The following is a 12,360-nucleotide window of genomic DNA, read 5'->3' on the forward strand; positions in this document are numbered from 1 at the left end:
CAAATTACCTGGTCCCTTTATGACGTTGAACCCAGTGTGCGGTTAGGTGGCTAAGCTGCGGGAAAGTTTTGGACCGGTTTGTCTGTTACTTAAAGTGACCAAGTACCACCCCCAGATAATGGAGTTGAGCAAAGGTAAACAGGGCCAGGGATCACATTGATTGTTAGGACTGTTTACATGGCTTTGCATACATAGCTCTTTGCAAAAAAAAAAAAAAAAAGTTTGTTGTGGTTGGAATAAAAGAATAAAATGTAAGTAACAACCAAATAATTATATAAATATAAATTATAATTCATACAAGTAAGACCCTTGTATAATCACCATCCAGTTAGGGCTACTTATTAAAATGATAACCATAGGGAGCGCAGTTAGCAACTTTGTTAGAAATTGAGCGCACCAATTTGCTTAAAGTTGTGCTACGCATCACAACGTTATAGTTGTCTTAGATGTTATGTTGGTAATTTTGTTCAAGTTTCAGTTAGTTGACTGTTAGGCCTGTTTATTTAGCATACATGGCTTTGCATACATAGCTCTTTGCTGAAAATTGTTGTTCATGTTGCGGAATAAAATTGCAGATCTGTTGGTCTGTTTGGTTTGGTTTGATGTCGAGTCATAATTAATGTTGATATTGTGGTTGGCACACTGACTAACAAGAAAATTTAAAAATGGCACTTCATATAAAAAAGGTTGCCTACCCCTGCTGTAGTGGAAGATATTATCCTCTTTTCCAGTGAAGTAGCTGCCATCTAGTTGTGAAATTGTTGTTTATCCCGCCCCTTCATCACCCATCGTTGATGACGCGGATGGTTCTGGTTACACTGGTATGAACGCAGGCTCGTTCGCCAGACAGCACTAACGTTTGGAGGTTCCCGAACGCGAACGCGAACCGGCACAGTTCTTTTGCCGGTGTGAAAGCCCTAACAATGCCACAGATACATTAGACTTATATAGCGCTTTTCTAGACACTCAAAGACGCTTTACAAACTGAAAAGATTGAGTAGTAATAATAAAAAGACACAAAAAATAAGTATAGGGGCCTAATTAAGGTAGTGCTGGGGACACATGGGAACGAGAGGGTTAACTGGTGAAGGCAAGCTTGAAGAGGTGGGTTTTGAGGGCCTGTTTAAATGTTGGTAGGGTGTTGGCCTGTCTGATGTGGTCTGTCTAATCACCCCACACAAACACAAACAGGGAACCAAAAGTACCCAGAAGTCCACCAAACAACCAAACAGGTACCCAAACGAACCACAAACTGGCAGCCAACACACCAGCCAAGTTATCAGTTCAGGTTCACATCTTGATTTAGTAAATGATATTGGGTTCAGGGTTCCATGTATATTGTCACGATAGCAGAGATGATTTTATTAAGATTTTATTTGATTTATTATATATTAAGAATGAAAGAAATGGATATTTGCAAAAACATGCAACCAAATGTTTTGTCAATTCAGGAAGTGAGATTTCAGTATAATTCCAAAACCTTAAAAAAAAAAAATGGACATGAAAAGCTTCCTGTAGTCAATCCTGTTGTGGGTGTGTGTGCACATGGTACACTGTATGTGCTGATATCCATTATTTGTAAGAATAGATTTGGGGAGGATTTGGTGATTACCAACTTCAGAGGTAAACTGTTTGTCTAATAATGTTTTGTGTAGTCTGAGGAAAATCTGCACAGGTTTCAATTGGCATAATGTACATGATTGTGAGAAATGTTTGTAGTTGTTTGTAGTTGCTTTGGGTACCTGTTTGTAGTTGTTTTGGGGTTGTTTTGGGAAATGTTTGTAGTTGTTTGGGGTTGTTTTGGGTACCTGTTTGTAGTTGTTTGGGGTTGTTTTGGGTACCTGTTTGTAGTTGTTTGGGGTTGTTTTGGGTACCTGTTTGTAGTTGTTTGGGGTTGTTTTGGGTACCTGTTTGTAGTTGTTTGGGGTTGTTTTGGGAGGTGTTTGTAGTTGTTTGGGGGGTTCTAGACAGAGCTCCAGGTGTGCGCGAGGCTGCCTGACTCACGTTGTGGATGTCTTTATTGTGCCAGGCAGACGTACAGACGCTCCACAGGCAGATGCAGAGAGAGGACGAGGTCACACAACCTGATCTCATCAGTGAATGGTGAGGATGGCTGTGTGTGTGTGTGTGTGTGTGTGTGTTTCTCTTTCTCTTCCTTTCTTTCTGTCCATCTTTTTTACCATGACTTCCTTTCCCATGACTTAAAATGGTTCCCACCCTCAAACCTTGAGCCTGTGGTGTTGCTCTTCAGTTTCTGACGGTCCCTTAACCTGAAAGTCTGAAAATACGAAACAAGACTTGTGTGAAATGGTTCTTAGTCTCTGGTTATTCTTTCAACATCTACACGTTGCTCAAACTAGCATAGCAGTTAGAATGTATTGGTCAGTACATTTCTTCATGCTATGTGGCTTGTTAGTGTGCATCAAGGAACACTATATCAGTGCCACACTGTCTCTGTGCCCCCCCCCCCCCTACACACACACAACCACAGGCTGGCAGGAGGGCAGCTGCCCCCCTCCACACACTGCTGCCTAGTCCTGGAGGATGAGAGCGGGGTGTGTGGGTATGCCCTGGGCCTTACGGACGCCAAAGCAGCCGCGCAGAAGAGCCAGGTAGGTAGCTCTCCATCCTGTTGGGTAACACTCAGCTAGAACACCAGTCTGCTTGTTGTGTCAGCCTGCTTTTCTTCTCACATAATCATGGATCATGTACAAAGTGGGGGGGAAAAAACAATTGAGCAAATATGTTCAAGTTCAAGACTAAAAACCCATCTTTTTAATATTGCCTTTGAATGACTAAATAATTAAATGCTGATTATATAATGATTGGAGCACTTCAAGCTGCAATGTTTGCAGGAAAAGCGCTATACAAATAAAAGTTATTATTATTATTATTAAAGTTATTTACTAGGTTGCTTTTGAACAACACTTCAAACTCACTCATAGAAGGATAGAAGGTCGCCGGTTCGATCCCCGCCTCAGGAGGGAGCTGCATGTGAGCTGGTGACTGGAGGGTTGCTGGCATGAATGAATGAATGAATGAATGAATGAATGAAAGCATTTATTTCGAACATGTGCAGAGAGAAATAGTTATAACAACAAAAGACAAAACAAAAACAAGAAAAAAACAAAACAAAACAAAACAAAAACAAGAAAAAACTAAACAAAACAAAAACCACTATTTACTTCACATGTCCGAAAAGGAGTAGGAAGAAGCATAAGCTTATTTAATCCTACCCCTTCTCCAATAAACAGAGATTAATAATTAATAAACAGCAGTTGACTTCAATATAAATATAATATATATATTTTAAATTAAATCACATTTATTTACATATTTACATATTGACCAACAATAGAAAACAGATCATGTAAATCAACAAACGTGGCATCATATCTAAAGGTGCCTAACCACTGCCGTTGTGCCCTTGAGCAAGGCACTTAACCCCTAGTTGCTCCAGGGGCGCTGACTATGGCTGACCCTGTGCCTAGAGCAAAACATACATTTAGTTGTACTACTGGTTGGTTGTACTCTGTGCAATGACCAAAAGGTTGAATCTAAATCCACCCTCTGTAGTCTCCAGACAGGCTCCACATGGTCCACGCTGTCAAACACACGTCGTCCAATGGACCTATCGCTAAGCCACGCCGCCTTTGAAAACTCGGACAAACAAACAATGCTTCACTGACAGTGACTGACTGACCGACCGTGACTGAATGACATTCAATGACTTGCAATGGCGGGAGTTGGCACATTTCTGATTTCTGATTTACCACATCAAGTAATAGACATGTTTTTTTAAAGATGACAAGAATATTTATTCTAGAAGCTTTTCACCATCAGATATTAGCGAGTTGTTTGTCCGAGTTTTCTCCCTGTCGTGACTTTTGCTGTGATATGATTGGACAATTTCTGTTTTGGGGCGTGGCTTAGCGATAGGTCTATTCGCAGGGGTGCCCAATACGTCGATCGCGATCGACCGGTCGATCGCAAAGGTAGTATGGGTAGATCGCAAGTTCACCTATCATCCATCCTCACTATGGCTTTTGCCACTTGATTGACGTACAGGTAAGCCAGTCTGAGATCTGATCTTTTCACCTAACACAGGTTCACCACGCATGCGCAGTCAACAGCGCCAACTACAAAATACCGGCGAGACTAATTAACTAGTTAGCCTTCCAATTTCTACTATTTACTATATAATACTAAAGAAGGGCTATACAAATGAGTGGGGAAGCTGGACCAAGTAAAAAACCAATAACGTACAACTTCCATCCAGAATGGGAGGAGGACTTATTTTACACGATGTGATATTGGAAGTGCGTCTGTCTGATCTGCAAATCTACGATGGCTGTTTCGAAGAAGGGAAATGTGGCAAAAGAGCGAAAACGTACGGCTGTAACGATAGCTTCGTATCGCGTCAGTCACGTTCTTGTTAAACACAAGAAGTCATTCAAAGACAGCGAAATTGTGAAAAAAGCGTTTCTCGAGGCTGCAGATTGCCTTTTCGATGACAGATCCACAGTGGCTGATGACACCTTGCAACCAGCTCCTACAGCCCTGACTACTAGAAACTAGCTGCCTCCTCCCAGTGCCAGGTCTCCCACTAAGGTAGAGAAATGCATTTATTTCCTCCTTTCAAACTAGGGAACTACCTGTTTTGTATCTGGTTTACTTTTCTGTTTGTTGGATCAGTAGTTGGCTATGGTACTGCAGACTGGCTGTCAGTGTGTGAGTGAGAGAAAGTGGGTGTGTGTGTGTGTGTGTGTGTATGTGTGTGTGTGTAAGAGAGAGAGAGAGAGAGAGAGAGAGAGAGAGAGAGAGAGAGAGAGAGAGAGAGAGAGAGAGAGAGAGAGAGAGAGAGAGCGAGAGAGAGAGAGAGAGAGAGAGAGAGAGAGGGGGAGAGGGAGAGAGAGGGGGGGGGAGAGAGAGAGAGGGAGGGTTTGTGCTATGGCTCCCTATGCAGACTGGCAAATGTGTGTGTGTGTCTATGTGTCTGTGTGTGTGTGTGTATGTGTGTGTGTGTGTGTGTGTGTGTGTGTGTGTGTGAATAGCAAAGAGGGAGGGTTTGTGATGGTCTTCTCCTGTGTGGCTGTGTGACAGAGAGAGAGAAAGTGTATTATGAGTTTACTATGCAGGCTGGGAACTGTGTGTGTGTGTGTGTGTGTGTGTGTGTGTGTGTGTGTGTGTGTGTGTGTGTGTGTGTGTGTGTGAGTGTGTGTGTGTGTGTGTGTGTGTGTGTGAGTGTGTGTGTGTGTGTGTGTGTGTGTCTGTGTTTGTAGTACGTGCGTGTACGTTTGCGATGTTGAAACTAGACTGGTAGATCTTGGCAGACTGGCTACTTGAAAAGTAGATCTTGGTTCAAAAAAGTGTGGGCACCCCTGGTCTATTGGGATTGAGCTGTTAGAAATGGGCGAGGCTATTGACGTTCAAAATGAAATGAAATGATTGACAGGCAGTAGCACTAATGAGACATCGCCAAGCAAGACCATCTCATTTTGAAATGGAAAAAGCGGTCAGACGTCACATATCCTTTACAAACTTCTAGCTCACTCAACTTTGGCAAAACACCTCTGCCACTTCACATCCATCAGTCTGACTCTATAAAGTCATTCAAAAGTAAACTCCAAACCCACCTGTTCAAACTGGCAGACTCACTTTAATCTGTATCGTGTGTCCCTGTACTTCACCTCCTGTTGTTCTTTTGTTCTGTTTTCTGTTGTTTCTTTTCTATCTGTTTAGTTTGAACTGTGTTTGACACCTTGTCACCTCCACTGTTTTTAACCTGACTGTATTTTACTGTGTCTTTTGCCCTGTGAGGCGTCCTTGGGTGTTTTGAAAGGCGCCATACAAATAAAATGTATTATTATTATTATTATTATTATTATTATTATTATTATTATTATTATAACAACAATTAAATTAATAAAAATAACAGTGTGGAGTAGGAGACCACACACACACACACACACACACCAAATCACATTGGATTATGGTTTTGGGTCGACACTTCACAACAGCAGCTAGACCCTCTGTAATAGATACTGTAATGTCTTCCTCTGTCCTGTAGAGGGCGCTGCCGGACTCTCTGCTAGGCGATTTCCCTTCCCTGGTCACCCTGCAGCTCCACCCCCGGGTCACTGACCCCGCCCCTGCCAGGCGCATCATGGGCAGCCTGCTCTCCTCTCTGAGGACCAGCGGTGAGTCTGCACCCCGCCTCTGGAACTCTTTCCCTCAACCACTCAGAGACTCACCCTCACTCACTTTTAAATCCCACCTCAAAACCTACCTGTTCTCCCATGCATACAACCTTCCCTACCCCTAACCATCTCCCCTAACCCTGCCACCCCCCTCCCCCCCTGGACATGCATAGAACCTCCCCTACCCCTAACCATCTCCCCTAACCCTGCCACCCCCCTCCCCCCCTGGACATGCATAGAACCTCCCCTACCCCTAACCATCTCCCCTAACCCTGCCACCCCCCTCCCCCCCTGGACATGCATACAACCTCCCCTACCCCCTAACCATCTCCCCTAACCCTGCCACCCACCTCCCTCCCCCCTGGACATTGCTGTGTTAATTGTTCCCTGTGCCTGTTTGTTAACTCTGTGTTCTATGTGCTCATGTTATCTGTTGCTTGTTGTTTCCGTGTTTTCTGTTTCTCCCATATTGTCAGCGTCTTTGAAAAAGCGCTATATAAATACAATGAATTATTATTATTATTATTATTATGAGTCCTGCACCATCCTGACCAGCCCACCTACCAGATCTCACAACGCCTCCCTTCCCTCTCTCCCTCTGACTCCGCCCCCTCCAGGTTCCAGGGGTGTGTTCTGTGAGTTGAAGCGGTGCGACCGGAGGATGCTGGACTTCTACACCAAACTGTGCTCCTTTAGAACACTAGACGTGGCAGGGCTCCCTCATGGCGTCATCGCTATGGGAACAAGCTTGTAAACAAGATGCCGTCATCTTGTACTATTACTCAGGTTTTGAATTAAGTCCTATGTCCTAATAGAAAGGGACTTCTCAATAAGTCATTGACAAATGTTGATGCCTGTTTGTTAAAACACCTTCTCTTTTGTCTTATGGTCATGTCACGATTGATAAAAAGACATCTTGCGAGTTTTAATCAGTAATTTGCCGAATTGACTTGGTATGTACAATCATACTGTGATACTGACAGTGTTGTAGTGACGTCTGTAAATGCAACGTCATTTAACTCGAAAATGTCATGCTAATAGAATGGCAAATACTGAGGTTATTGTATGATTGATGCTTTTCAATAAGTCTGTCACAGAATGTCATCATGTTTGCGTTTCTAATGTTGGGGATCAATAAAGATTTGACCTGAATGTATCTGACCCAGTAGATGGCACGGCTTGAAGCCAGGCTTGCTGCTCACAGCTTGGTTTTGTTTAAACCATTTAGCAGACGCTTTTATCCAAAGCAACTTACAATTACAGATTACAGTCTCCCTGGAGTAACTTAGGGCTAAGTGCCTTACACAAGGGCACACTAGTGGTGGTGTTCCCAGGTGGGACTTGAACTCTTCTGACCGTCTGATAACCAGTACAACTCACTTACGTGCATGGGGTGGAGCCACCACTACCCCATGTAGTTTGTATTTAAATTGCCCTACACCAGGGGTCGGCAACCCGCGGCTCCGGAGCCGCATGCGGCTCTTTTGCCCATCTTCAGTGGCTCCCTGTGGCTTTGACCACAAATGAAAATTAACAACGATTATTTATTTTTTACGTTGCCGCGTCTCTCTCCTTGAACTACAACTCCCTGCTTACGCTGTAATGTTGTACGAGGGCCAATAGGATTCGGATATGTTGGCACATGACTAGTATTTTGACTGGACCCAACATGAGACTGGATGTGACAGTTTTTTTTCAAGAGTAGACCTATATGCACAGGGATTGACGAAGTACTTCGGCAGGCAAAGCAAGAAACTATCCACATTGTCTACAACTTTGTGGCTAGATTTATAGACGGACATCGGCGACCAGAGGTGTCAAGTAACGAAGTACAAATACTTCGTTACCTTACTTAAGTAGAAATTTTGGGTATCTATACTTTACTGGAGTAATTATTTTTCAGCCGACTTTTTACTTCTACTCCTTACATTTTCACGCAATTATCTGTACTTTCTACTCCTTACATTTTAAAAATAGCCTCGTTACTCCTATTGCATTTCAGCTTGTTTTCATTACAGCTTTTCATCGTTAAAAAAAACACACACAAAAAAAACCTATCCAGATAAGTCGCGCCATCCGGATAGAGTGAATTTGATTGTGGTTGGATGAGAAGTGTCACAGCTCCGCCCCTGGCTCATCAGACGTCGATCAGTGAACGATTAAGAGCGCCCCTGGCTCATCAGCCATCAATCAGTGGTGCCAGGTGTGGACGAATAAGACCGCGACTGGCTCCTACTTAAGCTCTGCTCCTGCTTCCAGTCATCGCCAGATCGTAACCACTTAATGGTTGGTTCATATGCTCGTTCCTGCTACTCTTGACGTTATTCGATACCCTAGCCTAACCCTATTATAGGGTTATAGTATAGGGTTAGGCTAGGGTATCGGATAACGTCAAGAGTAGCAGGAACGAGCATATGAACCAACCATTAAGTGGTTACGATCTGGCGATGACTGGAAGCAGGAGCAGAGCTTAAGTAGGAGCCAGTCACGGTCTTATTCGTCCACACCTGGCACCACTGATTGATGGCTGATGAGCCAGGGGCGCTCTTAATCGTCCACTGATCGACGTCTGATGATCCAGGGGCGCTCTTAATCGTTCACTGATCGACGTCTGATGAGCCAGGGGCGGAGCTGTGACAAGAAGTATAAACATTATACCATTCCGACACCCTATTGGTTTGTACGAGATGCATTCCATCTGCTGCACATGACACAAATCACACTCCAGCAAGGAAAGCAGATGTATGTAGCCAAAGATGTCCGTGACCGTGCCAGAGACTCAAAATAACAGCGAAATGTCCCAACCAAGCACCAGCATCAACCAGGTTGATAGCCAGGAAGATCAGCCAACCCTTCTCCATCCCTGGCCGTACCTGGAAGAATTTTTTGAAATGGTTGGATGCAAAAACAACTCCTTTCGAATGCGCTGCAAGCTCTGCGCACCCAAGTACCACGAGCTAATGGCCTTCAAAAACTCACCGTCTAATTTGAAAAAGCATATTGAGGTAAGCTGAAAGTTTGTTATTATCAGTCGACATTTTGTAGTAACCTAGTAACGTACTAATGGTAAATTTGCAATGTTTGCTATGGCTAAAAACATGCCATGGTTTGCTTGCTAGCAGTAGGCTATGATTCAGTGTTTCATTTGTAATCCTTCATGTGTTGAGGTCGGAGTTTTACCGTGTTTGTTGCTGTAAAGAGTTAATTATGTTCCCACGGGAGAAGAAATGTGCGCGGTGTGTGCCATTAACAATAATGTTACTTTTCAGTCATGCCAGCAGCTGCTTGTGGTCCTAAAACAGCTTTAAGTGGCAATATTCTGGTCTGCTCAACATAATTGCATAGACCAGTGAAACTGCTCCCTAACTTGTAGTCTGACCTCCATTCATGAACTTCCAGCGTGACATTTAATACAGCGGAAGTCCTAGATAGTCTCAGCTTGTGGTTTGAGAGAAATAATATGAATCTCAATCTGTGCCTGTGCATTCATTTTCTCCACAGAAGAAACACCCCACTCGTCTAGAGAGGTACACGCAACTTTCTTCAACAGCCCTCAAAAGGAAGTCATCCACTGAAGGTTCTTTGACCCCACCCTCCAAACAAACCAAGCTGTGGGAGGCTCGAAGAGTGTCCCAGGCAAGTGTGGATGAAGTAGTCCTCAAATTCATTGTCCAAGGCTTGCACCCACCACACATTGTTCAGCAACAGGGCTTCATTGAGCTTGTGCAACATCTTCAGCCAAATACAAATGTCATGACGCGTAATACTGTTGTTAACAAAGTCACAAAGGCCTCTGTTGAAATGAAAAGAAAACTGAAAGCTGCCCTTAGTGAAATTGAGTTCATAGCAACAACAACAGACTGCTGGACGGCACACCGTCGCGGTTTCATTGGTGTCACTGCACACTGGTTTAACCCCCAGACCATGCAGAGATCCTGTGCTGCCCTGGCATGCAAGCAACTTAAAGGGTCACATACCTTTTCTGCCCTGGCTGGTGCCCTAAATGATATTCACACAGAATTCAATGTCAGAGAGAAGATTGTTCGCACTACAACTGACAACGGATCAAACTTCCTGAAAGCCTTCAGAGTTTATGGGCAGACTGACGAGAACAACAATGCTGAACCTGTAGGAGAGGGTGATGGAGAAGAGGATGATTGTGGCCAAAATGATGATAACGATGAAGAAGAGGAAAGCCTTGAGGGTGTTGAATTTGTTGATGCCGGAGCCCTGTTGGAAGAAGATGACTACTTAGAATTAGTGTTGTTCCGATACCATTTTTTGATCCCGATACCGATACCGATACCTGACCGTGCAGTACTTGCCGATACCGAGTACCGATCCGATACCACGGCGTTTGAAAAAACAAAACAAAAAAACATGTTTTTTGAGCCGCATACTCACCTCGATGTAAAATTATTGCTAACACTTAGTCTGGCACTGCTCAAAACCTTTGTAAAACAGGAAAAAATACCAACAGAGAGTGAATACTATAGAACTTTTTTTTATTGTCTACCTGGTATGGTGACAAGAAAATCAACCCCTTATAAAACCTGAAATGTGGCTCTCACAGATGCCAATCAGTGCAATATCCATTTAAGATATAAAACAGTCGTAGTAGTAGTGCAACAGCAAGTGAACATTTACAAACAAAATAACTTTAGTACTTAAAAAAAAAAAAAAAAAAAAATAATCGGATTTTTTTTTTGTTAGTACTCGCCGATACCGATACCAGCATTTTTGTGCGTATCGGTGGCCATGCCGATACTAGTATCGGTATCGGAACAACACTACTTAGAATACCAGCTACCCAAGCACCATCGCTGCGCCTGCCACCTCCTCAATTTAGTGTCCACAGTTGATGCTTCAAAAGCAGAGGTCAACCCGCTGTACAAGCGCGTGTCAAGGTCCACATTTGCCAAATGCTCTAGCCTGTGGAATAAAAGTTCAAGATCAACCACCACATCTGAAGTAATTGAAGACCACTGCAAACTCCAACTCGTAAGGCCTGTTGCTACAAGGTGGAATTCACTCTTCTCAGCCGTAGAAAGAATAGTGAGAATAACAGGAGAACAAGGCGAGGGAGCCCTTGCAGCTGTCTGCAGTGAACTAGATACACCCAAGTAAGTGCTTGTTTTTCTGCCTTACAGTTAATGAAGTGATTAACAATAGATTAAGTCACAGTTTTATACTTGGAATACTGTAGAACACGTATGCACTATGCCAATATGCAGTCCCCATATTTACTATGAATGTGATTTGTAGCAACACAACTTCATTTCTAAAAGTCTCAGATGACAATATTTTTCCTTTTTAATGATCAGTTCCTCCAGTTGAAGGTGCTACATCAAGTAGACTTAATGTTCCATGTTGTGTTTTTCTCTTCTTCTTTGTACAGGTTTACTCCAGTGGAACTTGCATTTCTTGCAGAATATGCGAAGACAATGAGCCCAGTTGCAAAGGCACTGGATGTTCTTCAGGGAGAAACCAGTGTGCAGATGGGATGGTTGGTCCCCACCATAACTCTGCTAAGGACCAAGCTACAGCACCTTCAAGTCGCCTCCAAGTTCTGTGAGCCTTTGATTGCTGCACTTCTTTCAGGCCTTGAGAAACGCTTCGGAGAGATGCTTGCAGATCCAGAACTGATAGCCGCAGCCATTCTAGTTCCCAAATTTAAGACCTGTTGGACAAGTGACGAAAATATCCTCAAACTTGGTAAGTGTCTCACTTCCGCTTAATATGTGTAATTTCTATGAAGACAGTGAAATTAGTTTGAAATTACATTTAATGACACACACACAACACTATCCAATACACAGTTACAATACTGCCATATAGTCTAAATTGTCATGATTTTTGTTTTTTATTCCACAGGCCTTCACTATATCAGAAGCCACTTGGACTGTCAGGACGAGAAACACTTCAGTGAGGGCTCCCAATCGTCTGAGGAAGAGGACTTCTTTTCCTCCTTGAAGAAGACCGGCCCTCTTGAAACGTCCCAGCAGTTGGATGCGTACCTGGGGTGCCCAGGAGACACAGTAGAGGTACTGAAGACCTTCCCAGCTGTGTGCCAGCTATCACTCAAACTTAATACGGGACTCCCTGCCTCAGCAGCCTGTGAAAGACTGTTTAGTGTCGCAGGGCTGATCTTCAGGCCAAA

At 43.5% G+C, this 12,360-nt stretch overlaps 1 protein-coding gene across 1 annotated transcript in view; it reads left to right on the forward strand.

The window, feature by feature from the left end:
- The window catches only part of ogal (O-GlcNAcase like), a gene marked incomplete at both ends in the record, with an annotated part of 45,030 nt that extends 38,076 nt beyond the window's left edge, over nucleotides 1-6,954 (forward strand). Inside the window, 4 exons of the mRNA XM_080522995.1 lie at nucleotides 2,030-2,103; nucleotides 2,492-2,612; nucleotides 6,071-6,200; nucleotides 6,818-6,954. Coding sequence (XP_080379121.1) covers nucleotides 2,030-2,103; nucleotides 2,492-2,612; nucleotides 6,071-6,200; nucleotides 6,818-6,954 — 462 coding nt within the window. The remainder of the gene's footprint in view (nucleotides 1-2,029; nucleotides 2,104-2,491; nucleotides 2,613-6,070; nucleotides 6,201-6,817) is intronic.
- Between the last annotated feature and the right edge of the window lie 5,406 nt (nucleotides 6,955-12,360).

This window comes from Nansenia antarctica (assembly GCF_963989245.1).
Source record: "Nansenia antarctica genome assembly, chromosome: 2".
Lineage (NCBI taxonomy): Eukaryota > Metazoa > Chordata > Actinopteri > Argentiniformes > Microstomatidae > Nansenia > Nansenia antarctica.